Below are 18237 nucleotides of genomic sequence, written 5' to 3' on the forward strand. Positions count from 1 at the left end.
GAAATATGCACTTAAAAAAATTATTATTGAGATAAAATTTACACAGCATAAAATTCCCCATGTTAAGTGCACATTTTCGGTGGTTTTTAGTATATTCAAAAGGTTGTACAATCATCACTAATTCCAGAACCTTTCCATCACCTCAGAAAGAAACCCTGTAGCCGTTAGCAGTCAACCCTATTCCCCACTCTCCTAGTCCCTGGCAACCACTAACTTCCCTCCCTGTGGATCTATGCTGGACAATCCATATGAATGCACTCATGCAACATGGGGTCTGGATCTGGCTTCGTTCACTCAGCACGTTTTCAAGGGCTCATCCATGTTGTAGCTTGGATCAGGAGTTCCTTCCTTTGGAATGTGCACTTCTAACAAGCTTCCCAAGTAGTTGTGATGAGTGGGGTTCAGGAGGAAGAGAACAACTTCTGATTATTACAAAGCTACAGGGCCTCAATCCTTCCTTCAGGTATGCCTATCTTGGAGGCCCCAGGTATCACTGGGTGCTCGCCTCCTCTAGAGACTGAAGACATCCGGCAGGGTCGCCTGGTACTCAGTAGGGAGAAGTGTGTCTGTGGACAGTGGCCTGGCAGCTGAGAAGTGGGCAAATTAACTGCAGGAGACACTCACACAAGGGGACTTAGTCTCAACTCAAAGACTTTAATGTACATTATGCTCTGGGAAAAACATCTCCAAGGAAACAAGTGGAACCAAAAGTCTTAACTAGCATGGATTCTCATTCAGAAACCTGGTGTGAGCCGCACTTTGGAAAAGAACGGCACAGGGACTCCTGTCGCAGTACAGTGGTTTGCGGTCAGGGTGGCAAGGACCTATGTGTGACAGGCACACCCTCAGGACTCTGAGGGAATGGGAGCATCATTACTCCTGTGGCTGACAGCTCCACAGCAGGACTGGGAAGATCTAGGTTGGCCAGGTCATCTCCAGAGCCCTGAATAAAGGCACAGAACTTCAACGGGGCCAAAGAAGCCTCTCCAGAGCAAGAACCTCTCTCTTTGTTGTTGAATCTCCAGGTCACTGGAGAGAGTCATGGTGGCTCTGGTGAGGAATGGGGACATATGGAAGGGTTGCCAAGTCTCACCTCTGGGTCTGAGGCCTCAGAATGGAACAGATGGGAGAGACGTGGCATTAGGGAGTCCCTTGAGGTCAGAAGCCACAGCAGTCTTGGACAACTACCCACTGGGACCTCTGGACAGAAGGAAGGGACTTATTTGGAGAAAGCCAAAGCTGCCCACTTGTCAGACTCAACCCAATTGTCTTCTGGGTCCCCTCTCCCCAGTCTGGAGCTCCTGAGTGGTCCCATGCCCATGTCTTCTGTGATGTGTTCCCATTCAATGACAGGCAGAAATTCTAGCTCATCTCCCTAGCACCCTGTTTAACTTTTAAATCACCAACTGATAGCTCAGACACTGCGCAGTCCAGGGTTTCTTGTTTTCTAACCATCCTATGGAATAAACAATCAGTTTTCTTAGGCTACTGGCTCACATTCTTCTCCTTCAGAAGGAAGCAGGGTGCTGCTGAGGCAGGTCTCTCCCGAGAGCTTCTGAAAGAGCCCGTATGGAATCTGGTCAGGTTAGCCTTCCCATGACGGGAACCCATGAATGTGCCTTCGGGATGCATATGGCCTGTTGGGCACTGAAGAAACTTATTTATTGGTGAAAGAGGGAATTCTGGCTCCATCTTTGCAGAACCTGGTGGGGCCGCTACCCCCGCAGGTCCCAGAAGGAAGGGGTGAATGGAGAGGCCAGCACGGCAGCCGTGGGGGAAGGGACCTCCCCTGGCCAACAGTATTCCCAGTTAGCCAGTCTCTACTCCCTCAGGGAGCTCCACCACCACTGGGGCGCAGTCCTCTGGCTCTGCCTCAAAGTCCCACCGAAACTTCTTCGTCAGGTGAGCTTGGAACTTTTCAGCTTTCTGCCTCAGGGTGGCATCCACGGCAACGCTGCAGGCGGAGGAAAAGAAAACCTACAGAGAACAGAGGATAAGTCACTCCTGAGAACACAGAGGGGGCCGAGAAAGCTGTGGAAATTTCCTCATGGTGTTCAGCTCTCTGGGGCGGGTGGATCAGCTGCTGCTGGCATGGGCCCAGGACACCTGCTGTGCTCCCCCCAAACCAAGAAAGAAGGTCCAAACCCAGCTGAGAAGCTGGGGCAGGACTAGAATGGAAAATTACTATCTTGGGCAGAGATACCCCATTGAGAGTAAGGCCAGGGGGGCCATCACCCTGGCCCAGTCCCCTGGGGAGCTCTCCTGGGCACCTGGGCTATAACTACACCAGCTGGTACCAAGAAAAGCTTGGAGGGCTTATAAGCCCCTGCAGCCCATAAAGTCCCAGGCCCGAGGCCAACGAGGCCGAACTGCTGCTCTAATCTTCATGGGCCACAGGCTGCCAGTCAGAGGTTTCTAGTCCCCTTGAAAGTTGTCTTTGATGTTCTTCTTTTAAAATTGTGCTTACAGGGGCGCCTGGGTGGCTCAGTAGGTTAAACATCCAACTCTTGATTTTGGCTCAGGTCATGACCTCAGGGTTGTGAGACAGCCCCACGTCGGGCTTCATGCTGGACAAGGAGCCTGCTTAGGATTCTCTCTCCCTCTCCTTCTGCACCACCCCCCCCAATTCGTGCACATGTTCTCTCTTAAAAAAAAAATAAAGTTGTGGTAACATGTACATAATACAAAACCTACCATTTTAACCAGTTTTTACATTATCATTTTAAAAATTAAATACACATAACATTTACCATTTTGACCATTTTTAAGTGTACAATTCAGTGGCATTAAGTACATTCACATGGCTATGCAACTGTCAACCATCATCCATCTTCAGAATTTATACATCCTTCCCAACTGATACTCTTTACCCACACTAACTTCCCATTGCCCCCTCCCACCAACCCCTGGAAGCCACCCTTCAGCAATGAACAAGGGTTCCATTTCTCCACATCATTGGCAAGATCTGTTTTTTGTTATTTATGTATTATTATTATTTTTTAATAATAGCCATCCTGATGGGTGTGAAGTGGTATCTCACTGTGGTTTTGATCTGCATTTCCCTGATGATTAGTGATGCTGAACACCTTTTCATGTAGATGTACTGGCCACTTCTATGTCTTCTTTGGAGAAATGTCTATTTAAGTCCTTCGCCCATTTTTAGTCAGGTTTTTTTTGTTGTTGTTGAGTTACTGTAGTTCTCTAGATATTCTGGATATTAATCCTTTGTTTTGATGTTCTTTTTAATTCAGTTTCATTTGATATAAACATTGGGCAGGGGGCAGAGCAGTAATTTTCTCTACATCTGACACTCCATTCTGGATTTTCCTGGATCCCAATCACTTCTAAGAGTAACAGCAAACTCGTTACTCCTTCTCATACTATTTTACTGTTTTCAAATTCAAAGAAGTTTCGGAGTATCCCAACAGATCCTCACCATGCTCTGGGAAGACACACCAGAATACCTATTTTATGGAAATGGAGGCTAAGAGGAGTTAAGTGACTGGATGGAAACTAACAGGAAAGGAAGGAGTAATTTTCCCCAGACCACCCCACAGAAGCAGGAGCGTCAGGGTGGGGGAAGCTCTTTGTTCCACATCTGTCTCCTGCTGTAGCCGGCCTGCAGATCACCATGGAAGGAGTTTGGGCTCCGGGGGCCTTGACCTGACCAAGTTAACAGGTGTACTCCACGGCTGCTTCTCCACTGCCTGGTGGCAGGAGTGAAGCTCATTGCAGTGGTCTTTGTTTGGAGTCATTTTGTCGGAGTGGTAGCAGGGACAGAAGTGACTGGGGGCTGTGGGTGTGCAGAAGCACAAGTGGGGGGTTACAGAATTTGGTTTCATTAACTTGGGAATTGACTAAATACAGGAGCAGGCAGCACAGCCACAACAAAACAGCCCATCGATAACTAGTTAGAGGGGCTGTGTGAGCACGGTGGCAGAAGGCAGCAGGGAAGCCGGCCGCCTGTCTGCAGGCAGCTAACGGGGCTTGCCCTGGAGTGCTGACTGCGGAGCCCAGCGGAGCTCTGGGGAGGGGCCCTGCACGGGAAGCACAGAAGCCTTGTTTCAAACAGCATTAGTTCTAGAGGCCCTGCATACTCCTGGGTCTGTCCCGAGGTCCTGGGGAGCCTGCTGGCTGAAGCTGCAAAAGCCTCTTCCTGCTCCCCTCCTTCCACAGTAAACTGGACCCCTCCCTACACAGCCCCACCTCTCCAGCCACGCTGAGCAGCTGCCAAACACACTCTACTGCTTCTCCTGTGCCCCTACCCACACGTGCTCTGTCCTCGGCATAGAACACCCTTCCATCCCTGCTTTCACCTTCGTCACCTACGGATTTCTACTAGTGACTCAGGTTCAGCAGAGACCTCACCTCCTCTAGGATGTCTTCCCAGACCAAGAATGGCACAGGTGCTCCTTCATGCTCCTCCAGCGCCCAGGGTTATGGCGAACGTAGCTTCAATCTCAGTTAGGTAACAGTCCATTTACTGTGGAGCTCTCCCAAGAGACAAGGAGCAACTCCAAAGCAGTGACTCTTTCTCCTACTGCATACTCACTCCTGGCACAGGGTCTGACATAAAGGACCCATAAGGTGTTTTAATGAGCAAAAGAATGAGAAGACCATAGACTCTATGAAAATCCATTTTTGGTTCACTTTTGCACAAGTCCTTGGCACCAAATAATTGCTCAATAATTATGTGATGGTGCTGGACAAAATAAATGACTCGTCCTGGGGAGCAGGTGGCCCCTGAATATCACCAGCTCACAAGCCACCTCCTTGTGACAGGTCTCTTACAAAAGCCCAACCTGAAATGAACTGCTCCAGCCTCTGTTCCCCTAGCACTGGGCCTGAACCTTTCTATGGCATTTCTCACACTGTGCTCACAGTATCTGTGCTCCTTAAGAATAGAGAATGAGTCCTTTTTATCAACATGTCACACACAGCATATCGCCCAGGGCCTGGCATAGAGTTAGGGCCCAAAGGAAGCTCACTGAACAGATATGAATGAGATGCAGGGACTGCCCTGCATTTGGCAATGGCCAGCAGTGACAGGTCCAAACAGGCTGGGCTCAGACTCATCATTTATCCTTCCCACCCATCTCTCAAACGATTCCTGGGGGTAAAATCAACCAGAGGCAGGTATAATAGAAAACCTTCTGTCTGAAAAATAAGGCTTCTAATTTAAAAAGTGCTTTGTCCTTTTTAAAGAACTTGTCAATTTAATCTTTACTACAAGCCTGCGTACTATAAACCTGGGAGGTAAGAGGACAGGAAATTACTATTCCCACTGTACAGATGAGAATGGTGATAAACGCCGAGCAAGTAATAAATGTTAAGCGAGATCCAGTCCAAGTAGGGAAATCTCAATCCTTCGTCCCTACCAAGGCCTTCTTTTTGTCTCGACACAGACTTAATACATTCATCATATTTTCAGCACTGCCCTGTGGGGAGCCAGGGGACTTGGAGACCAGGTGCTTCTGGAACTGTCCCCTCTGCAGGCCTCCAGGACCCAGGGCACAGCCCAGGTTGACTTTTTTTAAAAAGCAACTTCATTGAGGTATAATTTACATACAACTAGATTCACCCATTTTAAGTGTTCAATTTGTTTTGACAAATGTGTACACCCATGCAACCATTATATGATATAATCAAGATATTAATTTTTTTCTTTTGGTATTTAGTTTTATGAGTCTGAAGCCCACATACCATCACAATCAGGATACTGAACAGTCTCGTCACTCCGAAAAACTCCCCTGTGCTGCCCCTTAATGGTCAAACCCTCCCCTTACCCAAGCCCCTGGCATCCAGTGATCTATTTTTGTCCCAATCGTTTACAAACTTGATATTTTAAAAACCCATAATTCAGAAAAGGAGATATACAGACATTACCTAGTTTTCAAGCAATAATTTACTTTGATTCTCTTGTTTTTAATTTTATGGCTTCTTCAGAAAACTTGGTAATGATCTATTTATTTTACTTGTTAAGGTGAAGTCGAGTAAACGCTTCTTAACATCACTGAGAAATGAATCATCTTGATATCAGAAGATTAATCCTGGATCTTTTAAAAATACTTTTGAAAGAGGACAACAACATTTCACAACAACTGCATTTCTCTAAAACTAAAAGCACACCCCTTGGGTATTTTTCTTTAAATATAGAAAAAGGTATTAATATTTTTATCATTAAGTCTGTATATTCTAAAACTGTAAATTACTTTAGCCAGAAACATAAAAGCGTTCTTTTAAACCCAAGTTAAATAAATTGAGTTCAGTCAGGTCACCTTGAGAAATTCAAAATATCAAGGTAGGTAGCTGAGTCACTACCTTATCCTATTTTTTGGACAGACAAAAAAGATGAAATTTCCTAATTTTTTCAATTCCCAAATGATTATTCAACTTAGAATGAAACTAGCCAGAGGTAGAACATTCTATTTCTACTTGCAGAAGAAGAAAATGGTGTTAAATAAAACTATCATTTCACAATGATCACCAGGAGAGTAAAAAGCAACAGGAACCATGTCTTCTGAGGTTGGTTTAAAGAATTTGGGATATTTCATCTGGGAAAAATAAATGGGAGCCCACCACAGACTTCAGAATCAAAACTCAGCCTTGCCATCCACTAGCTCCGGTGATCTTGGGCAAAATCATGTGACCTCTATGATCCTGCTTCCTCATTGTGAAGTGAGATTAAATATTTAGCTCTGAGCACTGTGGTGAGGGCTAAATGAAATAATGCACACAATAAGTGTGCAAAAGTGATAGCTGACGGCAGAAGGTGTGCAAGTAGATAGGTGAAATTGATCATGACAGGTGTTCTGGTAAAAATACTACAGACATCACTCAGAGCCAGTGTCTTCCATCAAGAGTTAAAGATGAACACTGGCATTTAGAATATTGGCAAGAAATGAAGCTGGAAAGCATAGATGGCCTATTGTGACTTAAAGTATTTAAAAAAACAGGTTATGTGACTATATGCCTAAATGCTATGCAATCAGCAATGAGAATCCTTATTTTGTACATAACTCATTTTCTAACATACTATTAAATTCAGATTATCCTTTCATTGGTTTTAAACAAATTATGGTGACTCAAGTTGCTTTTAATAAAAAAAAAACTGTATCTATTTTTGTAAAACAAATAATTTTTATTCAAGCTAAATCCATGGGATTTATAAAAACCAGTGGCATTTATTCAAAAGGGCCTCTAATGGCAGAGACCATTATGTGGCTAATTTTATACCAGCTAATGTGGCAGCCTTTAAGTGCTTACACATACAAACACCAGTCCCTCTCCATGGGTAGTAGCCATTTAAGCTCCTAAGTAAGAAAGCCAGTTCCACTTACTTGACTACCTGGGGGCAGAGCAGGCAGCTGGCTGAAGAAAGCTTTTATGGGCTGATTCATTCACTCACACACATCCTGAGTGAGTGCCTCCATGTGGGGGGCTAGATTCTCACTGCCAAGATGGTACCAACGTTAACTCTCCATTTAAAAAAAAAAAAAAAAAGATCTTGTAATATCCTTTCTACATTGTGCCTGTTGAAATCTGTCATCCTTCCAGCACATGGCTAAACGCCTCCCTTCACAGTCACTCCTAATCCGCTCTCTCCTCCTCAAATTGCAACCCTAGTCTGAATTAACCAATTCCTTTTTAGTGCTTATAATGCCCTTTGATCAGACTGCACCATTTATACCTGTCATATTAGGGGCATCTATTTACACTACCACAGGAATTATGTGCTCTAGCCATCTAAAAATACCCAATAACACAATGTGAGAGAAGTGCTAGGCCTCGACTAGGTGTTGAAAACAACCAGATAACAACAAACCAGGCTTTGGGTAAAAGTTCACGGCTTAGTGGGGAAGTCAGGCAGACAATGTACACATTTCAGCAAGCACAGCCTGTGTAATATAATAGTGACAAGTCCAAAGTAGGCTAATAGTATGGAAAGGAGAGGGATCATGAATGGCTTCACAGAGAGGGATGCCTTGAGGGCATCTTGTAGGATGAACAAGTTCACACCAGGCAGAATGAAAATCATGTTCAGTTAAGAAGGCATGAAACGGGCATAAAGTTTCAGTTGTGCCAAATGAAAAAGTTCTAGAGATCTGCTGTGCTTATAGTTACCAATACTATACATGTTATGTGTTTTTTTTACCATGATAAAAAAATGGGGGGAAGGTGCCTGGCTGGCTCAGTCAGTTAAGCATCCAACTCTTGCTTTCAGCTCAGGTCATGGTCTTGGGGTTGTGGGATCGAGCCCTGCACAGGGCTCCATGCTCAGCGTGGAGTCAGCTTGAGAGTCTCTCTCTCTCTGCCCCTCCCCCTGCTTGTGCTCTCTCTCTCCCTCTCTAAAATAAATAAATAAAAATATTAAAAAAAAGAAAAAAGAAAAAAGGCCTGAAACAGCATGGCATCTCCTTGAACTTGTAAGGAGACCACTATTGCTGAAGTTGACAGGGGAAAACAAGGAGAGGAAGGAGAAGCTGGAGAACAGATCAGGAGCCAGATCAGAATGGGCCTTGTGATCTATGTTTGGGTTTTTAACTTTCTAGGCAATTAGGAGGTGCAGAGAAATAGTATCAGATCTGCACTTCAGAGTAACTCAGGTGGCAGCATGGGAGATAGGTGCACTGACAGGGGTAGGCATGGAAGCTGACGAACTGATGCCATCTAGATGAGACCAAAAGGGTCTCAGGGCCCATGTCAGGTAAATGGTACTGGGGCAGGACCACCTTCTAAACAACGCTGTCTGGAGTGACTTGATCAATTCATTTGTTTTACTTTCCTACCAAACTATAAGCTGCAAGTCAGGGACTCTGTCTTGTTCACAGCTATATTTCTAGTCCTGCAACAGGGCATTGAATATAGCAGATGCTCAGCAAATACCTGCTAAATCAATAAATAAATCTCTTGAGGGCAGGACCCTAATATACGGATCCCTCAACACTTTCAGGAAAATATCATATATAAAGATAGGATGCTCAAAAGTATGTCTTCATATATTTTTTTAAAGGCACATGTCCGGGCGCCTGGGTGGCTCAGTTGGTTAAGCGACTGCCTTCGGCTCAGGTCATGATCCTGGAGTCCCTGGATCGAGTCCCGCATCGGGCTCCCTGCTCGGCAGGGAGCCTGCTTCTGCCTCTGACCCTCCCCCCTCTCATGTGCTCTCTCTCTCTCATTCTCTCTGTTTCAAATAAATAAATTAAAAAAAAAAAATCTTTAAAAAAAAAAAGGCACATGTCCTGGATTTTTCCAAATAATGACATCAAATTTTCTTGGTATAAAGTCCAGACAGAATTCTTCCAACCATCAGCTCTGCACACCCCACCTGGGCATCTAGCAATCCAGCCGGGCCCTCTCTGCTTCATAAATCATTGTTGGCAACGTAGCGTCAGCAATCAGAGCTCAGTTGTCTGTCAGCTCTGCTGACAATGGTCAGGACAGCCAATGACACAGTGTGGCCCTTCTAGGTTTGTGTGACAGCATTAACGCACATCACAAGGGTAGCACATCATTCCCATGGGTCATTGCCAGATGCAAGTCAGCAAGCTGATGCCCCCTCTCACCCCTCATCAGTTACTAGCTCATGTAACCCAGGAACTTGTTGGGGGTGGAGTGGTATTTCCCCTTCAGAGGAGAGATAAAGGGACTTAACTTCTCTCTGTTATGTCAAGAACCAATAAAAGAGCAGTTTTATAACTCTTCTTTTGTTTAAGTGGAACACACCAGGCTCAAGCCATCAGCTTGACCAACTTTCCCCATGGTCTGCACAACGCCCCCAACTGCCAGGGTTTTAAGTCAGCTGCTCGCTTACAGGGATTCTTCCAATAATATGTTGTTTGTAGAAAAGTATCCCATGCCTCTGAGAAATAAGCCCCTCACGGTGTCTCCACTGATGTCAACCAAGAATCCTTACTGGGGGAATCTATACTATATTCAGGACACAGGAGCATAATCACAAGACTCAGGCCTGGGTTCAAATCCTGACTCTGCCACTTACCAGCTGTGTGACCTTACATAAGTGACTTAACCTTTCTGAGTCTCAATGTTCTCATTTGTAAATAGGAAATAATCCTCCCTGCCTTGAAGGGCTCCAGAGAGATTAAATGAGGGAACCCAAATAGCATGAGAAACATGATGCCTGCTACTCAACAGGCATTTACTTAATGTTTGTTCCTTTTCTCACCCTGGGTGGGAGTGGTAGATTAGTGAGTAGCCACCTTCAAAGGAGTGGGCCTCATAGTGGTCTCACACACACACAGGGAGAAAAAAGCAGCTCATGGAACAAAAAGTATGGAAACTGACAGATTGCAGCTTCTGCCTCTTCCACACTTGAGAAAGTTAAAAATGTGAATGACAGAGGCTGTCCCAAGAACATAAAGGAAGCTAATCTATTTGCAAAGGGAGGAAATAGCACAGGATGAAGATTGTAAGTTGTTTGAAGCTTCTTCCCTAATTACCACTCATAATGAAAATTTAATTGCCAAGTTAAAAGCAAATTTCACTTTTTCTGTCAGAGAATCTCTGCAGAAACTGGCACGTTTTGTTTGAACAGGAAATCAAAGTTACTTTAATGCTTAAATGAAATCTAAGGAGCTGCAGATGTTTCCCTAGAAATAACAAGCTTCAAAACTCTGTCCTACTGGGTTATACCAACTTATGGCTACAGGGATAAAGAAAAAGTGTTTTGAGCTGAATAACTCATAGAGGTGGAGGTTATTCAAACGCCAAGTACCCCACTGCGTGGCACTCTTGGGCAAGGCAGGCAGAGGGTGGTATAGAGAGAGGGTCTCTGGCATCACGGAACTTACAACTGAGTGCAAGAGAGAAACAGGAAACAGCCCAAGGTTAGGAAACTGCAACAAAAAAGTAACCCTCCCGAAGGGGCTTTCACACATCCTCGCCTTAATTCTGACCCACGTGGGTGTCAGCCAAAAGATGGCTCACCTGTAAGGTGCTGGTGAGGAAGTTGTTCTGGGAGACAATGTCCACAAAGAAGTCGGCCGGGATCTCGCCGAGCTGGTGGTAGAGGATGGAGATGAGGTTGACGTAGAGGGTGTGGTGCCTCACCATGGCTTCTTCCGAGCGGCACAGGAGATTCAGGAGCCGCTTCCAGTGCTCAAAGGCCTCGTACACATTCCCCAGGAGGAAGCATACAAAGGCAAACTGGAGTTCACCTGAGAGGCGCAGAGAGGAGAATGATCCTGAGAGATTGGAGTGCCAGCTGATGCTACGAGGCCACCAGTTCTACTGGACCTCAGCAATGGGCAGTGGCCTCCTGCAGAGCACTCCTGCTAGGTGGGGTTTTGCACTGAGTACATGCTCGGGTCAAGTTTGCTGAACTGCTCTAAACTCAAGCTACAAAAAACCAAAGTGTGGTTTTATAAAATCAGACTGTAAGAGAAGAGATCTACCTAGTATTTGCCTGGCACTTAGAAAGTTTACAAAATGTGTCCATGGGTATTATGCCAGGTGGATCCCAAACTTGGCTGCCTATCAGAATTACTAGGAGAGCTCGTTGAAGATAAAGCTGCCCAAGCCTCCCCCATGGAGAGCCCGGTTGAGGACAGATGATGGAGCCTCAGTATCTTTAGCTCTAAAAAGCTTCCCGGGTAATTCTGATGCAAATGGTCTGCTCCAGAGCCAGGGAAATGCTGCATTACACCATGTAATCCCCAGCCCAACTCCACAAGGTATTCAGGGAAGGTGGTATCTGTCTCATTTTACAGATGAGGTCAAGGGACTTACCCAAGGTCACACATAGAACGCTTGGCAATGGGAACAATGTAAAGATAAAACGAAATTCCTATTGGGTGAGAACAGTTCCAGAGCCTCCCAGAAGAGGAAAATTTGTGAGTACTTGTTCCAGGCTTAGCCTGCTAGCCCAAATCACTTGCATTTGTTTAACCACAGGGCTCTGTGATTTAACCTCTATGAACAGCTTGGTGGCTAATAGCATGAGCTCTGGAACCAAACTACCTGAGTTCAAATCTCGGCTCCGCCCTTCAGAGATGTGTGACCTTGGGCAAGTTACTCAATCTGTTTATACCTCGTTTTCCTTATTTGAGGGCAGTGGGGAAGATTAAATAAATCAATGTAGTTCACATAAAGCATTTAAAATAATGCCTGACACAAAGGAGTGCTCAAGAAATATTAGCTATTATTATTCCCACATTTCCACCAGATGCCTGTCTGAAACAAAGAGACGCCATGATCCAGAAGCCACTGTCCTTGGGCAAGCAACTGGGTCTCTGGTTGCCAAGATATACTGCTATTGATCAGAGACATTCTCTCTGGCTTCAAATTTAATGAGGGCTTCTGTGGTGTCATACCTATACATGGGCCATAAAAAGAATAGATGCACTCAACACCAAGTACCTCTTTAAATGCATGGTGTTTGATCTCTGTCACCTCCAGAGTTATGAAAAACTAGTTCTCTATTCCTAGGCTTGTGGAACTAAGTTTGTCTAGCTGCCTGGTCCAGATATACTGGATGTTGAACTGACATTTTCAAGATATTGTCAAATTTTCTTTCTATGATAGAGGTTAATGATTTGCTTCTACAGTTGGCTTTACCTGGTTGGTTTGTGAAAACAGGAGCTTATTCTCTGAAATTAGAGCATGTACTTAAATTCAAGCATTTCTGACCTAGTCTGAAATTAAGTTACGAGATCAGAAGTAATTTCAAAGAGCTGTCAGGAAGATACAAAGTTATCCCTGCAACAGACCCTTCAGAAGATTACTTTGAAGAACTGAAACGTTTAAGAGGTAGAAAACAGGATTTCTGTTCATTTTTAAGCCAGAATTTCTTAAGTGTTACTTATTAAATGATAATACTGTGTAATGCATTAAGATGCACCCATTAAAATGTGTCCTTTTATCAGAGAGCCAATGATATGAAGGGCCCTATATTCAAATTTCTCACTGATCTTCCAACAGAAAAATATGCAAATACCTGGACAATTTGTAAAAGAAAAAATATAAATAGCTGTTAAAGATGTGACGAATGTTTGCTGTCACTAGAATCAAAGAAATATAAATCGAAACGACATCACTCTCCAACCATCCCGTTGGAGGAGGCCTTTGCTAACTCGCCATTTCAGAGGTGATGGGCAACAGCCTCACCCCAGCTGGCAACACACACGCTTTGATCCAGCAATTCAACCCTAAATGTAGGTATAAGTACACACAAGGATGTTCATTAGATGACACAACAGGGAAAATAGGGACATCTTAAAGGTCCATCAACAGAGGGCTGGTTCAATAACTATGGCACATAGGCAGCCACTATCGAGGAGGGCCTGTTTCAGTGACACAGAAAAACGTTTACGCTAAAGCAGATTACAAAATAATATACTGTAATCTTGTTTTTGTAAAAAATCATTTATACACACAAACACATATAATTGAGGAAGAAAAAAAAAGACTAAAGGGAAATATATAGAAATACACAGAGAAGAGACTGCAATGAAATGCTGCACATGGAGACGTAAACATGCAAAAGACGAAAAGTAAATACACCCAAGTGTACAAAATGGTTATTTCTAGGTGGTGGGAATTGGGAGGGAATTTTTGTTTGTTTTGCTTCTATGATGACCATATATTATTTTTGCAATAAGGGAGAAAAATAACAAAAACAATAAAAATTTTTAAAAAATCACTATCCTGGCCTAAGCCAGTGGAGACCAACACTTTTGAGAGAATCAGGAGAGAACTGAGGAGGCAGATGGGAGGCTGGGAACCAGGAGCCGCTCTGGTCTCACTTCATCCACATAGTTGGCCAAATCCTTTCCCTCTGTGAACCTCAATCTATAAAATGAGGGGCTGGGCCACTTCAGTGGTTCCCAAACAGTATTGGCTGCATCAGGTTCACCTACGGTGCTTGTTTATTATATAGACAAACACACAGACAGATACGGCTGGGGCCCTCCTCCAGCTCTCTTGAATCAGTCTCCAGGGGGACTGGGCAAGCCTGCTTCCTAGCCAAGTATAGGAACCACTGGACTAGCTAACCCAAGGTGTACCCCCTACTATACACCCATCCCTTGGCCCACTCCCAAAGAATCCTGTTTCTCCTCACCAAGCACATCCTGGGGGCTGCTGGGGAACTGCTTGCTAAGCACCGTCTCCAGGGCATAGCTCAGGTCCATGCTGTGCCTGGTTATCTCTGCTGGCGTGGCACCTGCCGGGAACATCTGTGTGGGCAGCTCTGAGAAGCGGATCTCTGTCCCGGCTCTGGGCTTCATCTCTGGCAGCCGGGCCAGGCCCTCCTGGTAGCTTTTGCACTCAGTACCACAGCGAGGTAGATTCTGCTCCACGCGGTCCTTGGTGTGCTTCATGGAGAGCACGGGAAGCACCTCTGAGAAGGCGCAGATCTGCCGGCTCTCGGGCTGCAGCCTCTCCATTGTGGCCTCGCTGATAAAGTTGGTGAGTGAAATCCACTTCTTGAGTGTGGCATATGGGTAAGGGCCCAGGAACTGGTCCAGCTCCTGGAGGTTGGCCCTCATGGCCTCCACCTCAGCCTCTGGGGCTGGGGACAGGTCTACCTCTTCTTGGACGGCATTCCAGCGCAGGACTATCAGGCCTCGCTGCTGCAGGCTAAGGAAGAAGCCCATACGAGGCCCCACCTCCCTGGGATTGGCCTTGTCCACAGAGCTGTAGTGGAGGAAGTGGATGCCTGGTGGGATCATCTTCACACCCCGGAACTTGGGGCCCACCTCCCAGGAGTTGTAGTCAATGCCAAACTCTGTCCCCTTGGGCATATTCAGGATGACCACAGTGGCCCCTTCAAAGAAGAGGCGCTTGGCAAGCTCAGGATCCATCTGCATGGCAGCCATGGGATCAGTGCTAGGTGACCAAAAAGAGAATCCCTCTTGTCTTCCAGAACAACTGAAAAAGAAAGAAATCAGAGTTAACTGGAACTTGGGGAAAGATGCTTCATTTGCTGAGGATTCTGCATGTGCCAGACTGAATCAGACCCTTGACATAATTATCTCCCTTAATCCTCGCCACAACCCTGCATCAATTTTACCGATGAGGAAAATAAGACTCAGGAAGAAGAGGATTTTGTGTTTTGGTTTATTGAGAAAGAACACTCACTGCATAGCCAGAAAGACATTGAGGAGAAGTGACGTGCTCAAGGTCATGCAAGGTCACACAAATTAGAACCTGGTACCCTGTCCTCCAGGCCAGTGTTCTTCTCACTGTTCATTCAGGATCTGCTCCCAGATCTCTCTCTCACAACAGGATGAAGGTGGGGAAAGCCTGGGTGGTCTATTCGAAACTACAACTGTGCCTAAACTGCCTCACACTATAACTCTGCCTAAACCCTATTGCTGAAGAGTCCCAAGGAGCTGAGAAGGATGATTAAATCCAGCATATACCCAGTTTCCCATAAGCCTCAAGGAAGGCCCAGACACGGACAGAAGGTGGAAAGTGGGTGCTCGGCATCTAAAATTCACAAAACGTGTCGGAAGCAGAAAGCTTTTCAACCACAAACCTCCTCTTCTCCTTTTACACATAAAAACCCCTGAAGTCCAGGGAGTGAAACAACTTCCCATAGGGCCTACAGTCAGTGGCAACTCTGGATCCCTTCCCCAGAATGGATTCAGGTGGCATGGCTGGCCTAGGATCAGTATTTAGAAGAGAAAGAGCAAGAACACTTATTTTACCATCCATGGGGACATACTGGCACAACGTGTAGGCAGGCAGACACTGCCTGGGTGGTATATATAGGAATGGTTCCAACATGAACTAATTTAATCCAAACAATGATCTAACCTTCTAGTCCCAAGATGCTTACCTATTCAATTTAACAAATAATCACTGAGTGCCCGCACCGTGCCAGATCTTTGCCTGAAACAATGATCTGTGAAACATCCACAGAGTAGGACAGTCACCACTACCTCTAGGCACTTCCAACCCAGCCGGATGCACAAACAAGACCCCCAAATTTCACAAACTGAAGAACCAGCTGCCTGTTTAATTCTTCTTACTCTTTTTTATGTTAAGCAAACAGAACAAAATAAAACAGTGAGGAAAGGAAGGCCAACCTGGTTCCAAAAATGTTAGGGGCAATGTTTTATCATCTTAACCCCAAACCACGACAAATGACTCACCCTACATCAGCATTTTTTTTTTCCTAACTGCAAGTCAAAACTCATTAATGGGTTAAGAAATCAATTTAGAGTCTCAACCAGCATTAATTTTTTTTTAATGGAAGGAGAATTAAAAAAAAACAAAAACCAGCATGCATCATGAGTAATAAAGATAATAACCGTCTTCTGAAGTTTTATGTGTTTGTATGGATTCTTGGTCATGAGGTAAAATGTATTAGTTATTGTAGGTCACAGTCAAAAAAGCCTGAAAGCCACTGCTCTAAATAATTTGCATCATCATCATCTTATTCCCAACCCTGAATTCAGAAGGTACTTAATAAATACTTGCTAAATGAAGAGCTATTGCATTTAGAATAATTGTTCATTAACTAGCCATTTTCCCTTGTGGTTGTGCTCCTCCTTGATAATGACATTCCTTTATTCTAATTACACCAGCTATAATTCTCTTCCCTGTATCTTCAGCAGCTGGTACATGGCCTGGCACGGAGAAAATGCCCTGGGATGCACAAAGTCACATCCATCTGCTTCTCTCCATCACCTCCTTACTCCAAGTTACCCTTTCTCCATCCCAAGAGCCAGAGTGAACTTTTCAAAATGCCAATCTAAGCCACACTTAATGCCATGTTGAGTGGCTTCTCTTATGGCTCCGGGAAAACCAGAATTTTTACCATGACCTATAAGACCTACAAGGCCTGGGCTTCCTGGCCCCTCCCAACTCCTGACTGTTTCATACCATGCACCCCCCGCATCCCCCCCGCCCCCCCGCCCCGATTTCTGTTCCAGCCACATTGGCCTCTTACAGACCCTCAAGCAGGAGGCTCCCTGGGTAAAAAAAAACTCTTCCTCAAATCATTTTTTCTGATCTCAGCTCAATATTCACTTCCTCACTAAAGCTTGCTTGACCCGGGGTTAGGTCAGGTATCCCGTGGGACCCTCACTCCCCCGGCACCCTGTACCTTCCCATTTCATTGATCAGGCTACAATTTTGCGTTTATGTTTAGTAGAGGGCTGTCACCTCCGTGAGACTTGAGTGTTTTTGTTCCTCCAGCACACACTAGATGCTCGATAAGCACTTATTTAATAAAAACATGATATCCACTTTGTAGATGAGAAACAAAGGGTCGGTTTGGGCAAATTACCTTACCCGAAATTACAGAGTCGGACAGAACCAAATCGGGCGCCGCCAACGTCTCCGGCACCCAAGTTCTCAAGTTAGGGAAACAGCGAAGTTACCCCGGGTGCCCCAAGAAGTACTGGCGACCGGGGCTCTGGTGACGGTTTATCGGGGAGAAAGGCCTGCAGAGCCACCAGGGTCCCAGCACCGGCCCACAGGGCGGGACGCGGGTCCCGGCGAGGCGCCCCACTTCAGGGCACTCCGCGATCCCGAGCCGGGAAAAGGGTGGCCGGGCCACAGAGACAACGAAAGCAGAAAAGTTCCAACAGGCCAGGCGGCCGCACTCACCAGCTTCGGACTCTCCCCGCTCTCAAGCACCGCCGAAACGCACCGGAAGTTCTCGCGCGTTGGCTCGGGACGGGAGCGACGGCGAAAGCGGCCCGGCAGAGCTCTTGGTCTCGGGAGGAACGGTCCGCGCCTGCAGGTTCCGCCCCATCAAATGTTGCCTTTTGCTAGTTTAAGTTACACGTCTTAGCTCCTGAACCATGGATAACAACTTTCACCAAATTATGTAATCCTGCTCCAGAAACACATCCACCAGCCCTGGCCCTTTGGTCTCAATCAGTCATGGTCGCTGAAGCTGGGGTCAAGAGCATGGCTGCCTAGTAGGCACATCAGATGATCAGTAATGGTCCCAGTCAGCCAGTTTCGACCTGAGTATCACCACCCAGTCGCAGCTTCCAACCACAATCAGTCCTAGAGGAGATTGTCAGAAATCCAGCCCGCAGGGCAGAGAAGAACCAGTCTCAGCCCCAGTAGCCACCACATGGATCCCTGTGGCCATAATCATCCCGTGTCCTCAGGCGTGCAGGCTACAAACGTGCCACGAGGGAGGGAATTTGCCTGTCTGGTTCTCTGTTGTTTCCTTGGAACCCAGCAGGAAGGCAGGCACAAGGGCTCAGCTGGGTGTGTGTATTTATCACAAGTTTAATTAATGACTGTATT

The 18237-nt window shown here is 45.7% G+C and overlaps 1 protein-coding gene across 2 annotated transcripts; it reads right to left on the minus strand.

Annotated features, from left to right (window-relative positions):
- Window positions 1-634: 634 nt before the first annotated feature.
- Window positions 635-17675, minus strand: AAR2 (AAR2 splicing factor). Of its 2 annotated transcripts, none has more exons than XM_081832833.1 (4): window positions 17581-17675; window positions 14081-14889; window positions 10948-11177; window positions 635-1977 (listed from the first exon to the last, which is right to left on the minus strand). In XM_081832833.1, exons 2-4 carry the CDS (start codon window positions 14835-14837, stop codon window positions 1810-1812), a joined length of 1155 nt encoding a protein of 384 aa, XP_081688959.1. In that variant the 5' UTR covers window positions 14838-14889; window positions 17581-17675; the 3' UTR covers window positions 635-1809. The 2 variants fall into 2 exon arrangements, with proteins under 2 accessions (XP_081688959.1, XP_081688960.1); XM_081832834.1 differs by lacking the exon at window positions 17581-17675 and adding an exon at window positions 17263-17571.
- Window positions 17676-18237: the final 562 nt, after the last annotated feature.

This window comes from Leptonychotes weddellii, chromosome 10 (assembly GCF_054177405.1).
Source record: "Leptonychotes weddellii isolate Sample4059 chromosome 10, ASM5417740v2, whole genome shotgun sequence".
Taxonomy (NCBI): domain Eukaryota; kingdom Metazoa; phylum Chordata; class Mammalia; order Carnivora; family Phocidae; genus Leptonychotes; species Leptonychotes weddellii.